Below are 26,939 nucleotides of genomic sequence, written 5' to 3'. Positions count from 1 at the left end.
GCCTAACCTTCAAGCTGGGGAGTAGGGGGGGTGCGGTCAGGGGTGTCTATTCAACAGTTTGTTTACAAATGAAGCAGACTTTGCTCAGGAATGTTTAAAATAATTTGATTTCAATTGATGGAAATGAATCCTTCAGCCAGTGCTGCCCGATAGAAATACAATGTGAGTCGCATTCCCTCATTTTAAACGTCTTAGTTGCCTTATATAAAAAAAATAGGAACAGCTTAAATTATTTTTCATAATACCTTCTATTTAACCCAACATATCCAGAGTATGACTATTTTAACATGTGGTCATTACAAATAATTGTTAGTGGCTTTTTGCGTGTTTCTCTGCTGTGTCTTGGAAACCCAGTGCATTTTTACGCGCGGGTGACCCTCCCAGCGCTGTCGCCCACCTCGTCGCGGACAGTGCAGCTCGGGCCTTACACTCTGGGCGGCTGGGCTTCGGGACTTCTGATAGGCTTTTACCCACAGGAGCTAGAAAACAGAAACCTTAAACGGTATTTCCTGATGATAAGGCCATCACGCATCTCTAGGCAGAGGCAGGAGAAATGACCTGCAGGATCTTTTTCCTTTTCAGGGGTGACCGTTAAGAACCTCCAGGCCTTCCAGGTCCTGCAGAATGTTTTCCACAAAGCCAGCGACGCCCTCCTCTGCACGCACGTGCTCTCGGCCATCAGGACCATGTGGGCCTGGAACGCCCGCAACTTCTTCCTGCTGGAGTGGACCCTGCAGCCCATCTCCCAGTTCGTGGAGCTCGTGCCCCTGAAGCCGGCCCAGGTGCAGACGCATTTCTTCCAGCTGCTGGAGGCCCTGGTGTTCGAGCTGCGTTACGTGCCCCACGAGATCCTGGGGAAGGTGCAGCGCCTGATCATGGAGAGCTCTGAGCCGCTCTGCACCCTCAGGGCCCTGCAGAGTGTCCTCAGGATCGCCGGCGCGGACCCACTCTTCACAGACATTTTCCGGGACTCGGGGCTCCTGGGCCTGCTGCTCGCCCAGCTGCGGAAGCGGGCCAAGGTCCTGAGGAAGTCAGGTGTGCAGAAGCCTGGGAGGTGGAGGGGGACAGGCTGGGCGTCCGTTAGCTGGGCCGGTTCTGCAGGCCCACCCTCCTGCTCATCAGCTCAACCGAGAAAGTGGGCTCGCCCCGTCACTGGCCCATGGGGCTCAGGGAAGGAACCCCGGGGCACATGACTTCACAGAGCAGCAGCCTCCCTATCTCCTATGACTAGCCTGAGCTTCCCCATGGAGAGATGAGGGGAATGGGTGTAATTTTATGTTTTGTTTTTGTTGTTAATCCTCACCTGGATATTTTTTCTATTGCTTTTCAGAGAGAGTGGGGTGAGGGAGCGAGAGAGAGAGAGAGAGAGAGAGAGAGAGAGAGAGAGAGACTCCATCGATGTGAGAGAGACATATTGACTGGTTGCCTCCGGCATGTGCCTCGACCAGGAGAGCAGGGAGTGAACCTGCAACCCAGGTACATGCCTTGACTAGGAATTGAACCTGTGACCCTTTGGTGCATGAGCTGACACGCTAACCACTGAGCACACTGGCCAGGGCAGGATGGGTGTAATTTTAACAGACTCATGGAGCTAGCTCAGGCCCATGAATTCTCAGCTTTTACACATTTCCTCCCCGAGTGTTGCCTGAGTGTGGAGATGGGGAGATGGCGGGGGAAGGGCCAAGGGAAAGGAGCTCAGAGAGGCGTGGGGCTCGGGTGGGGACTGGCTGGGGAGCCTGGATGCGGCCGCCTTGCTCACCCGGTGCTATTGGGCCCAATGGTCTCCCATTGGGAGCAGGGGTCCCTGCGGTTCAGCTGCCCCTCCGAATTTTGGCCACACCTTGTGTGCCCTGCTGGGCTGTGTGCCCATGGCTCCTTGGCGTTGTTCCTCCCCCTGCAGCCCCGATACTCTGGACTCTCAGCATCAGCACCTCTGCTCCCCCAGGGGGACTTCAGGACCCTGTTTTCAGCAGGACACATTCAGGAGTGCTGGCCCGGGTTCCCTCGCTGCCTGACCGCACCCCATGGGCCCGCTCTGCTGGGGCCCCTCTGTGGTTGTCTGCAACCCCCACCTCCGCCAACTTTCAGACGGGAATCAGAGCATGAACATCGTTTCAGTTCCCCTGGCTTTCCCTCCATCTGCCCACAGCTGCCCCTCTGGGTTGCCGCCTGGAGCGACTCCGAGTCACAGGAGCCTGTCGCTGACCTCGCTTCACCTTCCCGCCTCTACTCCTCCTACTGCTTGGCTGGGAGGGAGCGGGCTCGCGAGCTGTTGGCGCTTCTGGAATTCTGCTCAGACTCAAGCTACAGTCATCAGTCTGCCTGCTTCCTGGCCTCTGAGGGAAAGATGCTCAGGGAGAGCGCGTGGGCGTGGGGCCAGCCGGCCCTGGGCTGGAACCCGGCTGTGCCGCGTAGGGGCTCAGCGATCCTGAGCAAATTACTTAGCTTCGATGAGCCTCTTCTCCCCTCTGTAACATGGAAGTGTCTGTCTATCTGTCTATCTATCTATCTATCTATCTATCTATCTATCTATCTATGGCTGTTGTGAAAATTCAGTGGGAAGTGCCTGAAGGAAGGGACCCATTGTCATGCTTGGTGCATAGTAGTTACTCAAGAAATGTCAGTCATCTTACCCCTATTCACCCTATGGAGACAGATGACCTGCCTGGAGGAACGCCCACTGCTGTGGAGCCCAGAAGGACCGTGCCTCCTGGGGTGCGGGGCTGAGGAGCAGGTGCTCCGTCGGGCATAGCTGGGCCCGAGCCAGGTCTCCACGAGTCTTGTCTGTGCTTCTTTCTACTGCTCTTTGAAGCAAAGGCATATCCTAAACCGAGACCAAAGAGTATCTCCCACGTGGGGTCAGTGCTTCTTGTTAGCTTAGCTGTGCAGGCTTCTCCGCAGCCTGGTGTAGACTTACTCTCAAACCCAGTCGCAGGCCTACGACCACTCCCGGAGAATGCGAACCTTCTTGTGAGCTGATGGATCTGATCTTACTTCCTGCCTCTGTTGTTACATTTCTTGCTGTTTCTTGGATACTTTGTCTCCTGGTTAATAAGCGCTACCTTTACTCATTCATTCATTCCCCACATATGTGCTGAACTTCCCTCTTGAGTCAGGCTCTTTCGGCTCTGGGGACTCAGGTGAGCACACAGGCCTGGTGTGCCCTCATGGAGCTACTGGGGACAGTCTACTCCACGGTCTCTCACGCATCTCGTGCCTGTGGTGTGAGCTGGCAGCCTCCCCCCTCTCCACACACACACACGGGTGTCCAAAGGAAGGTGAAGAAGGCAGGGCTTCGGGGATCCTGCACAACAGTGGTTCTCCAAGCCTGGCCCTCACGCCTGCCCATCAGCACAGATGGGACTGGTTAGGGATGCAGCGATAGGACTCCACTCAAGACCTCTAAGTCAGAAACCCCGGGGAAGGGACCAGCTCCTGGGGTTTAGGAACGAGCCTCCAGGAGATGTTGGTGTGGTGACCATTGCTCTCAGGGCAGTGGGGTTACATCTTCTCACCTGGGATGTGCACTCCCTTACAATGGAAGCATTAGATTCGCCTTTCTGTAAGAGGGTAGGAAACGGATGCAGTCGGGGATTTGGGATCGGGCCGTGCACATTAACATTTTTTACTGCTTCTTAAATGTTTCAGGAAACAAGGAGCCCACCCCCGGTGTCCGGGACCCAGAGCGGGAACTGACGGGTGTGATGCTGGAGACCGTAGTCGCGCTGCTGAACGGCTCCGTCCGGAACGCGGGTAAGGACGGCCGCTGACCACGGGTCACAGCAGGGAGAGAGCAGCACCGCGTGCGGGTAACGTCCAGCGGCTGGTCTGTGGCCGCGATCACCGGGAAATCGGTGGACACCTTTCACTTTAAAGTTGATAAATGGGGCTGTGAAGCAAAGGCACATCCTGAATGATGAGACCAAAGAGTATCTCCCCTCCACACGTTCATGCTAAACCCACTAATACCCTCTGCTCTATGGGCTTTAAAACATCCAAATCGTAAAATACAGCAAAGAGCGCTCGCCATTTTCAGGGAGTTCACTGCATGTGCCGGGCCTGTGGTGCACCCAGGGCTCCCTCATCCCCAATTCTGCTCCCCAAGACCAGGCAGCTCCGTGCTGCTTTGAACAGCGGGTGTCGGATATGCACGTGCACATATTGTGTGGTGAAGCGACACATCAAGTGACAGCAGGGGCTTGGTGACTCGGGGTCTCTCTGAGGCCCTCACAGATCAGCTACGCCGAGTGTGAGGGACAATCCTGTGGCAGAAGGCCTCTGAGGTTAGGAGCTCAGGAACCCGCCTCTCCAAGGCCCCCACGGGGCTTTCCCCAGAGGGAGCCCCTGGCCCAGGAGCGGAGCCTCCTGCCTCATGGAGTGACCTGTCACGGCCACATCATGCCAGTGGGATAATCCATTACTTCTTCCTGCTCATTCCACGTGAGCCTCCAATACCAATCCTGGGAAAAGATTCTTAGAATTCCTTTTAAACAAAAACATACCACCAGCCAAATTTTTCTAATCTCCCCTTCCCAAGAAACTACCTGGGAATGAAATGTGTTCTTAATTTCAGTTCTGGTTTGTTTTCACTGAGAATTTTGGCAGAGAGAGAGAGAGGGAGAGAGATTTGCCACCAGCCCTGGATTGGGGAATTATGTGGAAACTGGGGTCCCTCAGCGTCACCTGCAGGGATTGGGTTGAAATCAGCAGTCCAACCCTGCCTGCTGCTCCTGCCTGCTGCTCCTGCTCATCCCAGCCCCTGCTGTGCCTGCCGCGGGCTTGCGCCCAGTCAGTCCCGATTGGGAGAGGCTCCTGCCACTGCCAGCCGTGAGCCTTATGACTGGAGTCTGCTGGTCAGCTGAGCAGCACTCCCGCTGTGGGAGCACACTGACCACCAGGGGGCAGCTCCTGCATTAAGTGCCTGCCCCCTGGTGGTCAGTGTGCGTCATAGCGACCGGTTGACTGGTCATTCGATCATTTGGTAGCTTAGGCTTTTATATCCTATACTAGAGGGCTGGTACATGAAATTTGTGCACAGGTAGGGTCCCTAGGCCTGGCCGGCAATCAGGGCTGATCTGTGGGGTGATCGGCGGGATGATCGGAGGGGGCCCCCACTGGCACCCGCCTTGGATGGCCTGGGGCCTGTGGACTGGGGGCAGTTCCTGCATTGAGCGTCTGCCCCCTGGTGGTCAGTGCATGTCATAGCGACCAGTCATTCCACTGGTCATTCTGCCGTTCAGTCTATTTGCATATTAGCCTTTTATTATAATACTGGAGGCCCGGTGCACAAAAATTTGTGCACTCGGGGGGGGGGTCCATCAGCCCGGCCTATGCCCTCTTGAAGTCTGGGACCCCTTGGAGAATGTCCACCTGCTGGCTTAGGCCTGATCCCTGGGGGATAGGGCCCAAGCTGGCAGTCAGACATCCTTCTGGCACCCCGGCAGCCCTCCGGGGATGTCCACTTGCCAGCAGGGAGCAGGTCTAAGCTGCAGTCAGACATCCTTAGCGCTGCTGAGGAGGCGGGAGAGGCTCCCACCACCACCGCTGTACTGGCAGCCATCAGCCTGGCTTGTGGCTGAGCAGAGCTCCCCCTGTGGGAGCTCACTGACCACCAGGGGGCAGCTCCTGCATTGAGCGTCTGCCCCCTGGTGGTCAGTGTGTGTCATAGTGACCAGTCATTCCCAGTCGTTCTGCTGTTAGGGTCAGTTTGCATATTACCCTTTTATTATATAGGATAGAGGCCTGATGCACGGGTGGGGGCCAGCTGGTTTGCCCTGAAGGGTGTCCCGGATCAGGGTGGGGGTCCCGCTGGGGTGCCTGGCCAGCCTGGGTGAGGGGCTGATGGGTGTTTGCAGCTGGTCACACCCCGTTCAGGGTGGGGGTCCCCACTGGGGTGCCTGGCCAGTCTGGGTGAGGGGCTGATGGCTGTTTGAGGGGCTGTTATTGAGACTACGGTGCCAGCCCCCTGTCACCCTGCCCGTCTGTCTGTCTGGCCTGCAGTTGTCCTGAAAGACCATGGCATGGTGCCCTTCATCAAGATCTTCCTGGACGATGAGTGGTACCGCGGAGCCTCCCTCAGCATCCTGGAGCAGCTCTCAGCCATCAACGCCGAGGAGTACATGAGCATCATCGTGGGCGCGCTGTGCTCGTCCACGCAGGGGGAGCTGCAACTGAAACTGGATCTCCTAAAGGTGACGTCCTCTGTGCTGGGCTTCCCACGGACAGGTAGCAGGTGACACCATCGGCCGTGCATTCAGTCAGTCAGGTGGTCACTGTAATTATACACAGGGTGGCACCAGCTGCAACAGCAAATAACCCCACGCCCTCGTAGCGGACACTTTAGACATTTCTTTCTTATGTGGTCCCATCAATGGCTGGGGAAGGGCGTCATCTGGGGACAGCTGACCCCGGGCATCTAGTCCAGCTGCAGACGCAGGCCTGGAGCATGGAGAATCGCACAGTGCGTCCTGCAGGCTGAGAGCAGGCACAGGGTAGCTTCTGGCCAGTGTTCTTGGGGCAGAACCATGAGCAGGCCTCCCTGTGGCCTCAGGAGGGCTGGGGAATACAGTCTCCGGCAGCAGCTGCTTCCCGGCACCCCGTCCCAATCAGCGGCACCCCTGCAGCTGTTATGGTGCCTCGCCAGCATTCAGGGTGCCCCTGGCAGGTCCCAGGCCCAAGGCAGAGCCTGTGACAGCGTCCAGGGGCCACAGCTCTCACACCCGGAGCTCCTGCCACGCTCCAGGAGGGCGCACAGGGGAGCCTGAGCCGCGAAAGGGAACAGAGCGGTCAAGGTGGCAGTGGGCGCAGAGAGGTAGAACCAGGGTCGCCTCTGGGCAGCAGAGAGGGGCGTATGCTTTTCTCTTTGGGGTATTTTGGTCCCCATCAAAGTGTCTTTAAAGCAGTAGAGACGATATCAATGTCACCGTCGCCCCCTCTCTGCCCTGCAGCCGTCACTGTTCGGTGGCTGTTCCTGCTTTTATTCCTCTCGTCTTTGTGGTTATGCCTTTAGAAAAATCGTTCTTTTCTTACGTGCTGCTTAAAAGAGCAGACAAAAATGCAAATACCCCAGGAGGCTGAGCTTGGAGCCTCTCGAGCATTTGCAATACAACCTCCTAAAATACATGCTCGTGTGTCAGGAACACGCCACACTGGACAGCACAACCTCCTAAAATACATGCTCGTGTGTCAGTAACATGCCACACTGGACAGCACAGCCTCATAAAATACACGCTCGTGTGTCAGTAACATGCCACACTGGACAGTGAAACCTCATAAAATACAATCTCGTGTGTCAGTAACACGCCACACTGGACAGCACAACCTCATAAAATATACGCTTGTGTGTCAGTAACACACCACACTGGACAGCACAACCTCATAAAATACATGCTTGTGTGTCAGTAACATGCTACATGGACAGCGCAACCTCATAGAATACACGCTCATGTGTCAGTAACATACCACACTGGACAGCACAACCTCATAGAATACACGCTTGTGTGTCAGGGACACGCTACATGGACAGCACAACCTCATAAAATACACGCTTGTGTGTCAGTAACAAGCCACACTGGACAACACCACCTCATATAAAATACACGCTCATGTGTCAGGGACACGCCACACTGGACAGCACAACCTCATAAAATACATGCTCGTGTCAGTGACACAGCACATGGGACAACACGGTTCTGTGTGAAATGCATGCTCCTGTGTTAATAGCACACCACACTGGACAGCACAGCCCGTGTGAAATACTAGTACACGCTCGTGTGACGGGAACACAGCACCTGAAGGACTGGTGAACGACAAAAGAAAAGTTGCTCTTAGAAAATGAAACCATCGGCCTTACTGATCAATGGCCATTTACTCACGTTGGGAATGAGTGAGCTTGCTTTGCCCTTGGCCCGGTGGAGCCAGTGTCAGACGCGGAGGAAGTGCTCCTGTCAGGACGTGGCCTAAAGGTGACACATGCCCCTGACTTCCCTGTAGCTCACAGGTGACAGGAAACAAGAGGGTGAGTTAGTTCCAGGGCCAAACACCATTGAAGATGATTTATATGAAACCAAAACGGAAAGGTAAGTGCCATTTGAAAGACACCAGCACGCGGAGTGAAGTGGAGGGGCTGAAGGGGCGTGTAAGGAGGGTAGGACCAAGGCCTCAAGCCCTGATGGCTGTTCACAGCTGGGAAGGGCCTTCCTTTGCGTGGTCCCCTCGCCTCGTAATGTTCCCACAGACGCACATCTGAGAGCTTCTGACACTAAATGGCAGCATGGGGTTTGCACCTAAGACGAGTGAGTTAAAGCCTGTGGCCGCTCCTCTGCACCACGCTCCTTGCTGCACTCCTCTCTGTGCGTGCAGCTGGCCTTACCCGCCTCACTGTGCCCAGGAGCAGGGCAGCAGGGCCCCGGCAGCCAGGCTGCCGTCTCCACTGGGCAGCGGCCGGGGTCTCCGTCTGTGTCTGACATGGACAGTCAGATCTAAGAGAAGGAAGTTTGGGTTTACTTTGCTCGGAGAGTCCGAGTGTTCGGTTCGTCGTAGGAGAGCCCTGCTTTGCCCATGGAAAGCCCATCTTGTTTCCTCTCTCGCCCAGATGAGCCTATGGGAGTGCCGCCTGGGTAGGAGGACTGGGTTGCTAGCATTACCCATGTGAAGCCATTGTGGTGTTTTACAGATGCAATATCACTGCAGCATCGCACTATCAGGAGAGTCGTCAGGGACAAGCACTGTGCGCTGTTTTAACAGTCGCTCCCGGGCCGATGCTGCCTTCTCGGGGGTGCCGGGCGCTGCGGGGTGGTCGCGGGGTGCCTGGAGCTGCCCTACTCTCCCAGGCGCAGGGCTGGCAACATCCTGCCATTGCAGGGGGTGGTGGGGAGGGTTGGGGCCCCAGAGCGTTCCAGACTCGGCCACCACGGAGTCATGTGAGCGCCGACCCGTTTGCTGAAATCTGCTGTGGGATTCGCATCCCCCGAGTCATCTGGGGAAGCCGCTGGGGCTTCAGAAGCAGGTGGACAGTGAGCTTCTGCTGGAGGCCCTTTCGGAAGTAGTGAGCGGCCGCTGCCAGAGCACGTGCCTGCCAAGTGGGTCGCACGTCGCATGAGGGGGATGCATGGAGTGGGGGGTCCTCGAAGGCAGTACCGGCCCCCCAGGAAGGTTTGCCTTCTCTGAAGGGTGACCTCAGGCGTCATCCTTCCCTGCATTCCCCGAGGCAGAATCCGCCAGCTGCCCCCGAGGAGAAATCCCTCCAGAAACACCCACTTTAGGGCAGGTGTGGCCGAACCCAGTGGCACTTCCATACCGACACAGACCGCACCACCGAGTCCTGGCAAATGATAACTGAGTTAAAGCCTAATGCAAGCAAATGAATTTCCCCTCCACAGCAGGTGGGACCATGATTGGGTTATGCACAAATTCAGATTGATTTGCTAATATACATTTAGCCGCTCAAGTCTGAGCTTAATCACATTACCTCACCGATCCTCCAGCATGACACATGGAAAATTATGAGGAAGAACAAATAATAGAATGTGAAATAAATCCTGTTAGTCCTAACGTAGTTAGCGCTCTGCAGCAGACATCCATTTTATAGATTCAAGCTGGAGGAATACTAACTCAGAGCCGATGACACGGTAACTGAGTTAAGGAGGAGAAAATGGGCTTAACGCTGACCTTTCCTGAAACGTGTCAACCCCAGCCTGATTACTTTGACTTCAGCTGATTGAATTTGCTCCCTGCCGCAGACTCGCCCGCCTTGGTGATGCATTGTCACGCAAAGTTGAGTGACAGTAATGGAGACCCTTCTCCTGGACCCCCCGTTCCTGACAAATTGTTTCCTGAAGTAGCACAGTATTTATTTCCCTTTATGATAGAAATGTTTCTCTTTAGTTGCTATGAAATTAAGCCTTTGTAATTGGATTTTGAACTCTTTACTACATGACTCTGCAAATATGAAATTAACCCCATCCCAAGAAATAATAGAGCAGTCTAAGTTCTAATGAGATTACCCCATTCTAGATAATGACCCTGAATTTAATAAATCAAACTAAGCAACAATTAAGGACAGCCATCCCTTTCTCCCCCCTCCCAGCAGGAGGAGAAAAGGGCCATCCCGGAATTTCAGGGATCAGACACTCTGAGAGACACAGCTCATAGGGGAACCATTACTGGGTGGCTTCTCCTTTTAAAATACCTGCTCTCACCACTCCGAATGATGGAGTCCTTCTGAGCAATAGCTGGTGTCAAATTGGACAAAAGTAGAAGGTGGTTTCTTGAGGGAAGAGGGGGTTTTAGTGTTCAGACAATGGACTGTAATCTGATTAGTTTTGTTTTTAATTGCTTTCCTTTTCTGGTATTTGTTTTGTCATATGATAACCAAAAGAGCTTCATTCATTCCATTTGTCCTGGACAACCTCTAATGGTTTAGGAGCCATTGAAAGACTTCACATAAATTTGGATGATTTAGCATCCTAGAGCAGCCAGTGGTCCGCGGGCCACTGGTGTTCGTATGGTCTGAAAGGTTGGCGACTGCTCTCCTAGAGCATAGATTTCCTGATGGCTTCATGGTTTATTTACTGCTCAGGGCACGGGTTACATGGCCAGGCGCCGGAGGTCAGCTTTAAACAGCGCAGTGCTCACTGTAACACACACGCGTTCAGCCTTTCCCGTGGCTGGTCAGTGGCAGGAAGGAAGCACCACCACACACACTTCAAGGTTAGAGTGTGTTTCCAACTCAGAGAAATAAATACTATTGTCGGGAGTGAATGTCTCACACAGGCAGCACGGACACAGCACATCTGTCTGCAGCCTCTTCTGGCCCCAGTATCAGGTCATCAGGGAAACTGTGCCACTAGGCCCACAGGTCACCTACTATGTAAGGCCACCCGGCAGACACTGGGAGACATACAGACCTACCTAATACATAGAAGCAAGCACAAAGAGGCAGCCAAAATGAGGAGACAAATAAACATCTTTCAAATGAAAAAACACAAGAAAACTCCAGAAAAATGTAGGTAAGCAATCTACCAGATATAGAGTTCAAAACAACTGTTATAAGGATGGTCAAGAAACTCAGTGAGAACTTCAAAAAGATAGTAACCTTTAAAAAGGATATAGAAGTCATAAAAACGCCATCAGAAATAGAGAATACACTAGCAGGAATCAATAACAAATGAGATGGAGCTGATGATGAGATTAATAATTTTGAAGAAAGGCAGCAGAAGCAGACAATACTTAATCAGAATAGAAAAAAAGAATAAAAAATGGAGAGCATTTTAAGGGACCTCTGGGATAACATCAAGCATAACAACATTTGCATCATAGCGGTACCAGAGGGAGAAGAGACAGAGCAAGGGATTGAGAACCTATTTGAAGAAATAATGACTAAAACCTTCCCTAACCCTGGTGAAAGAAATAGACATACAAGTCCTGAAAGTGCAGAGTCCCAAACAAGATAAACCCAAAGAGGCCCACACCAAGACACAACATAATGGAAATGGTAAAGTTTGAAGATGAAGAGAGAATCTTAAAAGCAGCAAGAACAATACAGTTAGTTACCTACAAGGGAGTTCCCATAAGATTGTCAGCTAAATGCTCAACAGAAAATTTTCAGGCCAGAAATGATTGGCATAGAATATTCAAAGTGATGAAAAGCAAGAACTATAGCCAAGACGACTCTACCTGGCAAGGTTATCATTTAAAATTGAAGGAATAATGAGCTTCCTAGACAAGGAAAAGTTAAGGAGTTTATCACCACAATACCAGTATTACAAGAAATATTAAAGGGACTTACTAGTATTTAAGATGTAGCAAAAGAAAAAACAACAACATAAATGTGAATAATAAAATGGCAATAATTATGTACCTATCAATAACCACTTTTGATGCAAATTGATTAAATGCTCCAATTAAAAAATGTAGGGTAGCTGAATGGATAAGAAAATGAGATTGATGCATTTGTTGTCCACAAGAGACCCCTTGTAGACACACAGACCTTGAAAGTAAAGGGAAGAAAAAAGATATTTCATGTAAATGGAAACAAAACAAGACAGAAAGCTGGGATGGCAATACTTATATCAGACAAAATAGACTTTAAAACAAAGGCCATAGTAAGAGACAAAAGACATTTCATAATCATAGTGGGATCAATCCAACAATAGGCTATAACCCTTGTAAACAATTACCTGTAGGTGCACCTAGCATAGAAGCACCTATAGGTAACTAAGCACCTAATGGACATAAAGGGAGAGAGAGACAGTAATATAGTCATACTAGGGGACTTTAACACCCTACTGACATCAGTGTAGATTTTTCCAAACAAAAGTAAACTAAGGGATGGTGGCCTTAAATGACAAAGTAGACCAGATAAATTTAATTGGTATTTTTAGAGCATTTCTCCCCAAAACAGCAGAATATGCATTATTTTCAAGTTGCACATAAAACATTTTCTAGGATAGACAACATGTTGGGCCACAAATAAGTCTCAATAAATGTAAGAAGATTGAAATAATTATCGAACATCTACTCTGACCACATTGGTATGAAACCAGAAATCAATTTCAAGAAAAAAAAAAAAACAACCCTGAAAAACACAGAAACACAGGGAGGCTAAATAATATGCTAGTAAACAATGAGATCAAGGAAGAAATAAAAAGATATCTTGAGACAAATGAAAATGAAACACAGCGACTCCAAATCCAGCAAAAGCAGTCCTAAGAGGGAAATTTATAGTAGTACAGGCCTACCTCAAGAAACAAGAAAAATCTCAAATAGACAATATCACAGAACACAATTTCTTGTAGTCTCCCCTGTTGCCAGCAATTGGAGAGCTGAGCTAGACACATGCTGAGTACATTGCCCGGTTTAGTAATAACTAGATTTGTCAAAGCTGAGGCTCCTTCACTCTCACAGTTTCATGAAAGTTGATCTAATTTCGCTCTCGCAATTGCCTCAGATTGGAAATTTCAATGTGCAGTATGTAACAGCTTTCTTTCTAGTGTTTTTTTGTGTAGCAATTGTGGCCATTGTGTTTGGGGGTATTTTCTTTTCTTTTCTCTATATTTTTAAATTTAAAAATATTTTACTTTTCAGTTACAATCTACATTCAGTACTACTTTGTGTTAGTTTCAGGTGTACAGCACAGTGCTTAGACAATCACATACTTCACAAAGTGTTCCCCTAATGTTTGCAGTCCTACCTGGCACCACACATAGTTATTACAATATTATCTATAATAATAAAAGCATAATATGCAAATCGACCGAACAGCAGAATGACCATCTGGATGACCAGGCTATGACATGCACTGGCACCACGCCAGCCAAGGCGGGTGCAATGCAATTGGTCATGGGACTGCATCATCACCCCATGATTGCCCTGCAGAGGGAGGCCCAGGCCACCAGCCAGTGGGGCATTCTATTGGGGTGGGAGCTCTGTGATGGCCCCAAAGAGGGAGGCCCAGGCCTCACTCTGCACGCCGATCATCACTGAGCCCTGGCCTGGTGGGCGGGGCCTCCCTCTGCAAGGCAATTGATCTGGGGGCCCCGTGACCAATCACCCCACAGAGGGAGGCCCAGGCCAGCCAAGCAATAGCACCCCAAGCCTATCACCTGCAGAGAGAGGCGACTGGTGGTGGGGGAGGGGGGGCAGCGCTGCACAGATGGCAAGCAGTGGTAGCGGCGGGGGCGGGCCCAGCTGCTGGCAGCTGGGGGAAAGATAACCCTGATAGGCCCTGATCACCAGCCAGGCCTAGAGACCCTACCCAAGGGGCAGGCCGGGCTGAGGCACACTCCCCGCCCCTGTATGATTTCGTCCACCGGGCCTCTAGTTAATTATATTTCCTATTTTACATCCCATGACTGTTTTGTAATTACCAATTTGTACTTCTTAGTCCCTTCATCTTTTCCACCCAGTCCCCCAACTACCCTCCCCTCTGGCAACCATCAGTCTGTTCTATTTTGTTTATTCCTTTATTTTGTTCTTTCGATTCCACGTATAAGTGAAATAATATGGTATTTGTCTTTCTCTGACTGACTTATTTTACTTAGTATGTTACCCTCTAGGTCCATCCATGTTTTTACCAATGATAAGATCTCATTCTTTTTATGACTAACTAATATTTCATTGCATACAACACAGTATTTTTATCCACTCATCTGTTGATGAGCATTTGGGTTGTTTCCATAGTTTGGCTATTGTAAACAACACTACAATGAACATAGGGGAGCATGTATTCTTTCACATTAGTGTTTTGGGTTTCTTCAGATATATACTCAGAAGTAAAATGGCTGGGTGATAAAGGAGTTTAATTTTCAATTTTTGAGGCACCTCCATACTGTTTTCCATAGTGACTTGCACCAATCTGCATTCCGATGAATGGTGACACAAGTGTTCCCTTTTCTCTACATCCTTGCCAGCCAACATTTTTTTGTTTGTTTTTTAATTATCACCTGAGGACATGCTTAGATAGAAGAAGGAGGTGGGGAGAGAGAGATATGAAAGAGAAACATTGATCGGTTGCCTTCTGTATGTGGCCTGGCCAGGGATCGAACCCTCAACCCAGGTATGTGCCCTGACTGGGAATCAAACTGGCAATCTTTTGGTGCACAGGATCATGCTCAACCAAATGAGCCACTCCTGCCAGGCTCAACATTTGTTGTTTGTTGATTTATTAATGATTGCCATTCTGACAGGCGTGAGGTGATATCTCATTGTGGTTTTAAGTTGCATTTCTCTGATGATTAGTGACATTAACGTCTTTTCATGTCCATTGGCCAACTGTATGTCCTCTTTGGAGAAGTGTCTAGGCGGGTCCTCTGCCCATTTTGTAATTGAATGTTTGTGTTTTTGGTATTGAGTTGTATGAGTTCTTTATAAATTTGGATATTAACCCTTTATTGAATGTATCATTGTCAAATATCTTCTCCCAATGGGTCGGTTGTCTTTTTGTTTCATTGATGGTTTCCTTTGGTGTGCAAAAACTTTTTAGTTTGATGTAGTCCCATTTGTTTATTTTTTTGCTTTTATTTCCCTTGCACAGGAGACATGTCAGAAAATATGTTGTTAAGAGAAATGTAAGCTTTACAGCTTATGTTTTCTTCTAGGAGTTTTATGGTTTCAAGCCTTACATTTAAGTCTTTAATCTATTATGAGTTTATTCTTATATATGGTGTAAAAACGTGGTCTAGTTTCATTATTTGCATGTGTCTATACAATTTTCCCAGCGCCATTTATTGAATATACTGTCTTTACTCCATTGTATGTTCTTGCCTCCTTTGTCCTAATACTAATTGACCATATAGGTGTAGGCGTTTTTGTCTATATTCAGTTGTATTGATCTGTATATCTGTTTTTATACCAGCACCTTGCTCTTTTGTTTACCATGGCTTTGTAGTATAGGTTGGCATCAGGTAGTGTGCTATCCCCAACTTTGTTCTTTCTCCAGATTGGTGAGGCTATTTGGGATCTTTTATGGTTTCATCATATAATTTTTTGGGTTATTTTTTCTAGTTATGTGAAAAATGCCATTGGTATTTTTGTAAGAATTGCATTGAATCTAGAGTGCTTTGGGGACTATGGGCACTTTAATGTTAATTCTTTCTATCCATGAGCACGTTATATGCTTCAATTTATGTATATGTTCTTCAGTTTCTTTCTTCAGTGTCCTATAATTTTTTGAGTACAGGTCTTTTACCTCATTGCTTAAATTTATTCCCAGGTATTTTATTTTTTTAATGCATTTGTAAGTGGGATAGTTTTATTAGTTTTCTTTCTGATAGTTCATTATTGGGGCATAAAAATGCAGCTGATTTCTGAATATGTATTTTGTATACTGCTACTTTGCTGAATTCATTTATCAGTTCTAGTAATTTTTGGTGGAATCTTTAGGGTTCTCTATATACAATATCATGTCATTTGCAAATAATGACAGTTTTACTTCTTTCTTTTCAATTTGGATGCCTCATTTCTTCTTCTTGTCTGATTGCTATGGCTAGGACTTCTAATACTGTGTTGAATAAGAGTGGTGAAAGCAGACATCTGTCTTGTTCCTGATCTTAAGGAAAAAGCTCTTAGTTTTTGGCCATTAAGTATGTTGTTGGCTTTGGGTTTTTCATATATGTCTTTATTATATTGTGGTATGTTTTCTATTCCCACTTTGCTGAGAAACTTTATTATAAATAGGTGCTAGATTTTGTCAACTATTTTTTTATGAATCCATTGATATTATCATACTAGAGGCCCAGTGGACAAATTTGTGCACAGGTGGGGTCCGGCCAGCCTGCCCCAATCGGGGCTGATCAGGCCAGGCTGGCCAGGGGGGAGGGGCCGCGGGTGGTTTGCCGCTGGCCCAGCCCCCGATCAGAGTGGGGGGCCAATTGGGAGTGGGGGCAGCTGGGGACAGGGGCCACAGGAGATTGGCTGGCTGGTCCCGCCCTTGATCAGGCTGGTTGGCCAGTTGCAGTGTGCGTCATAGCGACTGGTCGTTCTGGTCGTTTGGTCATTCCAGTCGCTTGGCTTTTATATATATAGATGATTTTTACCTTTCATTTTGTTTATTTGGTGCATCATGTTAATTGATTTACAAATATTATACCAACCTTGCATCCCAGGAATAAATCCCACTTGATCATGATGTATTGATCTTTTTTATGTTGCTGAATTCAGGTTGCTAATATTTTGTTGAGGATTTCAGCATCTATGTTCATCAGGAATATTGGCCTATAATTTTCTTTCTTTGTAGTGTCTCTATCTGATCTTGGAATTAAGATAATGCTCCTCTTGTAAAATGAGCTTGGGAGTCTTCACTCCTCTTAAATTTCTTGGAATTGTTTGAAAAGATAGGTGTTAGTTTTTCTTTGAATGTTTAGTAATATTTATCTGTGAAGCTATTCAGTCTAGAACTTTTATTTATTGAACTTATTTTGATTATTGCTTCGATTTCATAGGTTGTAATTGGTTTGTTCAGATTTTTTCTTTTTTTATTATCTTAAGTTTTACATATGTCTCCTTTTTTCCCAATTGATTCCCCCACCCCCAGTCCCAGCAATAATTCCCACCCTGGGCAAGCCCCCACCACCCTAGTGTCTGTGTCCATTGGTTATGCTAATATGCATGCATACAAGTCCTTTGGTTGCTCTCTAACCACCCCCCCTGCCTGGATCTATTCTTTGGATCTATTCTTGTTCATCAAATTATGTTGATCATTATATGCCACATATGAGTGAGATCATGTGATATTTATTTTTCTCTGGCTGGCTTATTTCACTTAGCATAATGCTCTCCAGTTCCATCCATGCTGTTGCAAGTGGTAAAAGTTCCTTCTTTTTTATAGTGGCTTGGTATTCCATTGTGTAGATGTACCATAGTTTTTATTTTTTTTATTTACTTTTAAATATATTTTATTGATTTTTCACAGAGAGGATGGGAGAAGGTTAGAGAGTTAGAAACATCGATGAGAGAGAAACATCGATCAGCTGCCTCCTGCACACCTCCTTCTGGGGATGTGCCCACAACCAAGGTACATGCCCTTAGCCGGAATCGAACCTGGGACCCTTCAGTCCGCAGACCGACACTCTATCCACTGAGCCAAACCGGTTAGGGCTGTACCATAGTTTTAAAATCCACTCATCTGCTGATGGGCACTTAGGCTGTTTCCAAATCTTAGCTATTTGTAAATTGTGCTGCTATGAACATAGGGGTGCGTATGTCCTTTCTTACTGGTGTTTCTGGTTTCTTGGGATATACTTTTAGAAGTGGGGTCACTGGGTCAAATGGGAGTTCCGTTTTTAACTTTTTGAGGAAACTCCAGACTGCATTCCCACCAGCAGTGCACGATGGTTCCTTTTTCTCTGCATCCTCACCAGCACTTGTCATTTGTTGATTTGTTGATGATAGCCATTCTGACAGGTGTGAGGTGGTACCTCATTGTCGTTTTGATTTTCATCTCTTGGATGATTAGTGACTTTGAGCATGTTTTCATATGTCTCTCAGCCTTCTGTATGTCCTCTTTCGAAAAGTGTTTACTTAGGTCCTTTGCCCATTTTTTGATTGGATTGTTTATCTTCCTTTTGTTAAGTTGTATGAGTTCCCTGTAAATGTTGGAGATTAAACCCTTATCGGTGATAACATTGGCAAATATGTTCTCCCATGCAGTGGCCTCTCTTGTTGTTTTGTTGATGGTTTCTTTTGCTGATCAGAAGCTTTTTATTTTGATGTAGTCCCATTTGTATATTTTCTCCTTAGTCTCCATTGCCCTAGGAGCTGTGTCGGTAAAGACATTGCTAAGACACCTGTCTGCTATTTTGCTGCCTATGGAGTCTTGTAGGATTTATATGGTTTCCCATCTTACATTTAAGTCCTTTAGCCATTTTGAGTTTGTTTTTGTGTATGGTGTAAGTTGATGATCTAGTTTCATTTTTTTTTGCATGTATCTGACCAAATTTCCCAGCACCATTTATTGAAGAGACTGTCTTGACTCCATTGTATGCTCTTGCCTCCTTTGTCAAATATTAATTGAGCATAATGGCTTGGATCAATTTCTGGGTTCTCTGTTCTGTTCCATTGGTCTATATGTCTGTTCTTGTGCCAGTACCAGGCAGTTTTGAGAACTATGGCTTAGTAATATAGTTTTATATCAGGTATTGTTATCCCTCCAACTTTGTTCTTTCTCAGGATTGCTGTGGCTATTTGGGGTCTTCTTTTTTTTATGCCAGATGAATTTTTGGAGAGTTTATTCTATATCTTTGAAATATGCTGTTGGTATTTTAATGGGGATTACATTGAATCTGTATATTGTTTTGGGTAGTATGGACATTTTAATGATGTTGATTCTACCAGTCCATGAACATGGTATGTTCTTCCATTTGTTTATGTTTTCCTCTATCTCTTGTTTCAATGTCCTGTAGTTTTTCGAGTACAGGTCTTTTACCACCTTAGTTAAGTTTATCCCTAGGTATCTTAACACCCAGAAATCTATGGCCTTTTTATACACCAATAATGAACTCACAGAAAGAGAAATGAAAAAAAAAATCCCATTTATCATTGCACAAAACAAATTAATTTTGCATCCTGCTACATTGCCAAATTCATTTATTAGGTCTAGTAGTTTTTTGATGGAGTCTTTGGGGTTTTCTATGTACAGTAACATGTCATCTGCCAATAAAGACAGTTTTATTTCTTCTTTTCCGATTTGGATTCCTTTTATTTCTTCTTCTTGTCTGATCACTATGGCTAGCACTTCCAGTACTGTATTGAGCAGGAGTGGTGAAAGTGGGCATCCCTGTCTTGTTCCCATTCTTAGGGGAAATGAGTTTAGTTTTTGCCTATTGAGTATGATGTTGGCTGTAGGTTGGTCATATAGGGCTTTTATTATGTTGAGGTATGATCCCTCTAGTTCTACTGTGATGAGAGTTTTTATCAAGAAAGGGTGTTGGATTTTGTCAAATGTTTTTTCTGTATCGGTTTATATAATTATGTGATTTTTGTCTCTCAATTTGTTTATGTGATGTATCACATTTATTGATTTGTGGATAGTGTACCATCTTTGCATTCCCGGAATAAATCCCACTTGGTCATGGTGCATGATATTTCTAATGTAAGGCTGGATCCAATTTGCTAGAATTTTGTTGAGGATTTTAGCATCTACTAGTATGTTCATCAAAGATATTGGCCTATAGTTCTCTCTCTCTCTCTCTCTTTTTTCTTTTTTTTGTGGTGTCTTTATCTGGCTTTGGAATTGGGGTAATTCTGACTTCATAGAAAGAGCTTGAAAGTTTGCCTTCCTCTTGAATTTTTTGCAATAGTCTGAGGAGGATAGCCGATTTGGATTCCTTGAATGATTGGTAGAACTCCCCAGTAAAGCTGTCTGGACCATAGCTTTTGTTTGCTGAAAGATTTTTGATCACTGCTTCAATTTCTTCTGTGGTTATTGGCCTATTCAGGTTTTTTCAGACTTTCTATTTTTTTTTTCTTGATTGTCTTGGAAGATTGTATGTTTCTAGAAATGTATTCATTTCTTTCAGATTGCCCAATTTGTTGGCATATAATCTATACTAATAAAAGGGTAATATGCTAATTAGGGCAGATGTCTTCTGGATGTCCATCCGGACATCCATTCAGACAAAGCCACAGCGGCTGCGAGGGCCTAGGGCCTGCGCCATATGGGAGGGGTGGGCTGGGCTGGCACTCATGCGGGAGGGGCGGGCTGTTCCAGCGCCACCGGTCCAACCACAGCCCCTTTTGCAGAGGTGGTGAGAAGGCAGCACTGTGCCCCCTCTGCAAAGGCGGTGCAGCCCGGTCCCAGTGCTGCCCCTTCCGCAGAGGCAGCCACAGAGGCAGCAGCACGGGCCGGTCCAGGCACCATGCCTTCGCAGAGACTGGACGGGGTGCAACCTACTGTGCCTCAACCTCCCACAGCCCCTCCCCCAGGCAGCCTGGCCCCAGATGGCCTCCCACCCACCAGTGGGCAGGGGACAGGGCCAGCACTAAGAGGCGAGGGCTGAGGGCCTGCAGCTGTAGTGGCCGGCAGTGGCAGCAGCAGCGGGGTGACGGGGGAGCACCTTCCTCTGATCAGCCTGGTTGTCTCCCGCAGAGGAGGACATCCCATCCCCTGAGGGCTCCTAAACTGTGAGAGGGGGCAGGTCAGGTTGAGGGACCCCCCCCCCATGCACGAATTTTGTGCACCAGGTCTCTAGTTATTTATAATATCAAATAAACAATATAACCTTATACCTAAAGGAGCTAGAAAAAGAAAAACAAACAAAGCCCAAAGTGAGTAGAAAGAAGGAAATAATAAAATTAGGCAGACATAAAAAAATAGAACCTATAGCAACAGTAAAAAAGATCAGTGTAATCAAGGGCTGGTTTTTTGAAAAGACAAACAAAATTGATAAATCTTTAACCAGATTCATCAAGAAAAAAAAGAGAGAGGACCCAAATAAATTAAATCAGAAATGAAAGAGAAGTAACAACTGACTCCACAGAAATACAAAGGGTTACAAGAAAATACTATGAACAATGCTAGTACATGCCAACAAACTGTACAATCTGGAAGAAATGGATAAGTTCTTGGAAACATAGTCTTCCAAGACCAAACCAAGAAGAAATAGCAAATCTGAACAGGTCGATTACCACTAAAGAAATAGTTAGGCCATATCCCCACCCAGGAGGAGAAAGCAGTGGTCATTGCCTGGTCCTTAGTACTCAGTGGCCTCCATCTTTCTGGCAGTCTGCTCTACCATTCCGACTGCATCTCTCATGAGCCCTGAGCTTCATCGGCCTGATGCTGAGTTTCTTTCAAAGAACAAAATAACAAATTCAGTTTCTCCACAATTGTCTTCCCGAGCTCTGGTGGATAGTCATTGATCTAACCACTAGAAGTCTTTCTATAACCAGGGGGAAAAAAAGTTGGCCCATATTGGTTAGGATGAATTTTTCTACTTCACCCTATGTTATTATTTTTCAATTTTGAACGTAATTGTGGACTTTGGCCTTTCATAGATTTTCCTTGTTACTACAATGTTTCTCTTGTTTTTTAATTTCTCAAAATGTCATTGGTGGAGCAGTGGGAACCCTTTCAGCAGCGCCTTGGCCATCAGCGCTTTGTCGTCTTTGAGAGTCCTCCCCTGTGCGCACTCACTTAACCCTGGCCCATTCTGTGTCCTCCTACCCAGGCATGGGATTGACTTCCCACCAAGCAGCTCAGGTTTCTGTAGAGGCTATAATAGTAGATAACAGCATCTGGGTGGTAGGGGCACACAGATAAACACTGGTTCTAGATTAGGATTGCCAGCATTTTAGGGATAGAGCTGAAAATTGTCTTATTCCCCCAAAAGTGTATGACTTCATAGTTCATAGTTACCTGTAATTTTACTAAGTATCTATTTGACTTTCTCTATATGAGTTTTTATCTAGTTCATTCCCTCCTTTTATAAATCTATCCTACAAGTTTCTCTATTAACTTCCAGCTTTATGCTATTGGTTGTCATCCTAAACTGTGCATGTAAGAGACACATCACCCCCTCCCTCCTGCGGCCTGTTTCAGGCATCCTGGAATTGACTAACTTGTGCTGTATAGACCATTGTCTTCCTTGTGTCACTAGAACATTAAATACCTGAAAGGACAAAACAATTCAAATCTCTCTCCAGAGCTGACCAACTCAATCTCACGTCCTGGCCCCTCTCTGGGAAACATGCCCAAGATGCCTGGACGGGGTCCCATGCAATTGTTGTGAAGAGTAAATAACTAAATGAAACAACTAGAGGCTTTTAATATTTATCTAAAATCACCCACACATTCTTCACTTTTAGGTGTGAAGCTTTAGCACTGAATAGGAATTTTTTAAATGCAGTCCTTCCAAAGCATTTATTAAATACCCAGTGTCTACCATGCACTGGGCTCGATGACTGACACTTTGTAAGTGCACAATAAATGTTTGATTTAAAAGGAATTAAAAGTTTGTCTGCCCAGTAACAATCTCAGCAATCTGGAGAAGGCAGATTCTACTTGTACGTTAGAATAGCCAGAACTTTCGCGTGCGCTCTCGGGCAAGCGTCATCTATGGGTTTCCGCCCGTTAAAGGTTCCTCTTCTCTACCTTGATTCCCTCATAAGCTCACACCAGACTTTAAGTAGATTCCTTTACTATCATTCCACATTTAACAGTGGTACCCATGCTTGCACAGAGAGAGATGAGTAAGAATGAGTTGCATTGTATAGATTTCACTGTGAGCAGTGACCTTTGCAATAGAAGAGACGGTTCATTTCATTTGTTCAGTGACTACTTACATGTGTGCTGTGTTCCACAGCAGTGAGCAGCCTGATCGTCTGGTACCTTTGGGGGAGGGCTGAGGCAGTTTTCAAGTAGCTTCAGTACAGTGTGATGAGAGTTTTGATCGGGGCATTGGAGGGGCTGTGTGAGCACAGGCTGGGAGAAGGAGGAGCTGGGGGCCCGGGAAAGCTTGCTTTTGAGATTTGGGTCAGTAAGTCCACCCCATAAATGAGCATACTCTTTCAAAGCAGCCATTTGAAAGAAGGCTCGAGAGCAACCTAAAACTAAAATGAAGAGGAACAGCATTGACCTCCCGATGTTTCAGAATTGCCCCAGGTAGCTGGCTGTGCCTGTGCCGCTGAGGGAAGAGCCCCATGTTTTGGCGGGATGTGCGGGAGCTCAGTGCTAAAGGTCTGTCTCCTGGCCTTGACTCATGTTTATGTTGTTGGTGTTTCAGTCTCTCCTCCGGATCCTGGAGACGCCCAAAGGCCGTGCTGCTTTCAGAGTCTCCAGTGGGTTCAATGGGCTGCTGTCCCTGCTCTCTGACCTGGAGGGTTCTCTCCAGGACCCCCCCGGGCAGATGTGGGGGGCGGTGTCCCCCAGCCAGACCCTGGGCCTGGTCCTGCACACCCTCTGTGCGGTGTCTGCAGCGCTGCACCTGGACCCTGTCAATGGGGACTTCTTCAGGAGGAACGGGCTCTTCGAGAAGCTGGCCGAGGACCTCTGCTTGCTGGGCTGCTTCGGGCCCCCAGAGGAAGAAGGAGCCGCTCTGCACTCCGGGGAGACCTCCAAGGCCAGGCCATTTGCTGATTTGCTGAGGGTGGCCTTCTCTTCTGTCAGCCTCTTCCCACCCAAGATACAGAGCTGTCTCCAGATCCTCAGCTTCCTGGACAGCATGGCCAGCGGCACCCTCCACCGGCGCTGGGACCTGAAGGCGCCGCTCAGAGCTGGGCCGGAAGCAGCTGTGGACGCCCAGAAGGGAGAAGCTGGCAGCGACCCCCAAGGCAACTTGGAGCAGTGGCCAGACCTGGAGGAGAGGTAGAGCTTTGTTGCCTGCTTTGTGATCGGGTCATCAGTGTATCTGTCTCCCGTTTCCTACCCAGACATCCCGCACGTGGAGTGGGTAGAAAGCCTAGGCTACAAGCTGGGTGTGCAGAAATGTCACATGACTTTCTGTTCTTTAAACCAAGTTAACTCTGACTCCAAGCTCCCCTACCATGGGAGCTAATAGGAAACCAATCTGAGGGCACACAGGGTCGTGGGGTGCTTTGGGTCTGGCACGCTGACCAATCTTGGAAACTGGGTGCAGACTCCAGAGATTGGCTCACTTTCTCTTTGGCATCTTTGCTGCTCCTGGAGCGTGGGTGCTTGTGCCCGGCCTCCCGTGTGTGCCGGCAGCTTTGTCCTGTCTTATATGCCCCTCTGGGCACTGCCAGGGGATGGTGAGGCCCTTTGCCTTCCAGGACACAAAGCACAGTGTCCTTCCCAGCCATGGCTTCTTCCTGTTCTTACTTGCTGTCCCCACTCCCCCTGGCAAGGACAATCGCTCCTCTCACTTCTGGAGGCTAATCTCCTCACTGAGCTCAGGCGGCCCCAAACCACATTTCACTTTCATTTCCAACACAGAATCTCACTAGAGCAGCGGTTCTCAACCTTCCTTATGCCGTGACCCTTTAATACAGTTCCTCATGTTGTGGTGACCCCCAACCAGAAAATATTTTCGTTGCTACTTCATAACTATAATTTTGCTACTGTTATGAATCGTCATGTAAATATCTAATATGCAGGATGTATTTTCATTGTTACAAATTGAACATAATTAAAGCATAGTGATTAATCACAAAAACAATATGTAATTATATATGTGTTTTCCGATGGTCTTAGGCGACCCCTGTGAAAGGGTCGTTCGACCCCCAAAGGGGTCGTGACCCACAGGTTGAGAACCACTGCACTAGAGCGAGGGAGGGCAGAGAACCTGCCACGGTCAGTCCGGGAGCCGGAGGGGAAATGAAAGGACAAAACAACAATAGTTGGTGTCTTTCTTCATTCCTCCAAAGCAGCAACGGCCAAGTTCAAATTCGCATTGTGATAAACTGTCCTGCCACCACTTCTCTGTCGTCTCCCTTAGCATCGCAGGGCATTTGTCTCCGAAGAAAGCTCCCCTTGGCCAGACTCTAATGTTGCAGTCGGTGCTGAGTCTCCAACTACTGTGATTGTGTTTGCTTGATTGGGTAATCTGGTAAATTAATTGGTCTTCTAATCTCGCATTCCTGCACAAATTGCTCATGATATAATTATTGTTGGATTTGCTTTGCTAATTTTTAAAGGAGTTTTGTTTCTGAGAAAATTTGGCTTTCTACACTCCTTCTTGACTATCAAACTTATGCTAGCCTCACAGCGGGAGCTGGGCACGCTCCCGCATCTTCTGGTCCCTGTGATGGAACTTGGCAGTGAAACTCAGGCACCTCCTGCTTTCTTGTGAGAAGATTTATTCTTGTCAGAATGCATTTCTTTTTATTCTTGAATCATTCTTAGTTATTTTTCAAGTCTATTTTCTCACTTTATCTAAGTTTTAATTTATTGACTGAGGCTTTTTATAATACCCTTTTTACTTTTTATTCCTCACCTCATGGATGGTGTCTTCTCTGGACCCCAGCAACCAGAGTTCTTGGCAGAGGTTCATTGGTTAGTGTGTCCTATGAACTAACTCTCAGCGTATCCTGTCACTCATATAGAAATGTTCTCTGTCTTTTTTGGTCCTTCTTTCCTTCTACTTTCTTTGAGTTTATTTGTTCTGGTATTCTTTTTCTTAATTTAAGTGATTAGGATATTAATTTTCAGTCATTTTTTAAATATGAATTTTCTGGTAACTACTACTTCAGCAGTATTACACAAGTTTTATATTGTACTTTCAATATAATTTAGTACTAAGTATTTCCTAATTTCCTTTCTGGACTTAATAGTTTTATTCTTGAGCCTTGTTTAATTGGCAAGTTTCCACAGTTATAAAATATTTTTGGTAAACTCTCTTGGTTTTTGTCTAAAAATGTCTTTATTTCTCCCATAATTCCCGACTGATAGTTTTGCTGGGTATACAGTCTTGGTTGACAGTTATTTTCCCACAGCACAGAATGGGAGCCAAAAGCTTCCAGTGTTGCCTTTGAGAAATCAGCTGCATTTTTAATGCTCTTCCTTTGAAGGTAATCTGTCATTTTTCTCTGGCTGCTTTTAAGATTTTTTCATGATTCTTGTTTTATAGTTTTACTATAATGTGTCTTTATTTGGGTTATTTTGAAATTTATTCTGCTTGAAATTTATCAGAATTCCTGAATTTGATAACTGTCTTACATCAGTTCTGGATATTCTCCTTAATTTACTACCTCTTCTCTATCTTTTTTATATTATACTTTTCTAGAACTTCAATGATATGTTAGCTTTACCTTTATTCTAGCTTCCAGTTTCTCATATCTCCTATTTCTTTCACATTTTCAGTGTGTTTGTCTCTGTGTACTGTGTTTTGTACAATTTCTCTTGATCTCTTTTCCAACTCACTGAATCTCTTAGTAGCTGGTTGTAACATAACTAGAGGCCTGATGCATGAAATTTGTGCAAGGGCTTTGGCCCCCGCCACCACCACCTCTTCCTCAGCCCCTGTCTGCCGCGGCTTTGTCTGGAAGGACATCTGGTCTAATTAGCATATTATGCTTTTATTATTATAGATGTTTAATCCAGCCATTGAGGTTTTGAATTTTGAATTTCAGTGATCATATTTTACATTTCTAGGTACTATTTTGTTCTTTTTCAAATGAACTTGATGATTTTATAGCTCTTCTCCTTGCCCATATTTTTCTCTCCTTTATTTCTTCAAACATATGAATCATAATTCTTTTTTTCCCCCAGGTCTTTTGAGAGTCTGATTCTACAATCTGTTTTTTCTGTGGCTGTCACTTGAGGGTCCCTTGTTTCTTTGCGTGATTTATGACTTTTGACTGTGAGTCTTGCCCAGGACTTTCCTTTCCCAGGCTCCATGCAGCCCATCCTTTCTCTGGTCCCCCGGCCTTTCTGCAGACGTGAGAATGAACTTAGTGAGGCTGTGGCTACCCACTGTGAGCCAAGCCTTGGCCAGATTCCAGGCCTTTCCCTATTTACTTCTCTTTGGTGAGAATTCCCTAATCTG

General features: G+C 46.8%; 1 protein-coding gene across 1 annotated transcript in view; it reads left to right on the top strand.

Moving 5' to 3' along the window:
• The window catches only part of WDFY4 (WDFY family member 4), a 234,469-nt gene that overhangs the window by 20,054 nt on the left and 187,476 nt on the right, over positions 1-26,939 (top strand). The window contains 4 exon segments of the mRNA XM_023761289.1: positions 583-1,035; positions 3,649-3,753; positions 6,001-6,191; positions 23,220-23,800. Coding sequence (XP_023617057.1) covers positions 583-1,035; positions 3,649-3,753; positions 6,001-6,191; positions 23,220-23,800 — 1,330 coding nt within the window.

Source organism: Myotis lucifugus, unplaced genomic scaffold (genome assembly GCF_000147115.1).
Source record: "Myotis lucifugus unplaced genomic scaffold, Myoluc2.0 scaffold_206, whole genome shotgun sequence".
Classification (NCBI taxonomy): Eukaryota; Metazoa; Chordata; class Mammalia; order Chiroptera; family Vespertilionidae; genus Myotis; species Myotis lucifugus.
The sequence above is the reverse complement of the archived record's forward strand: the minus strand, read 5'-3'. Positions and strand labels throughout refer to the sequence as shown.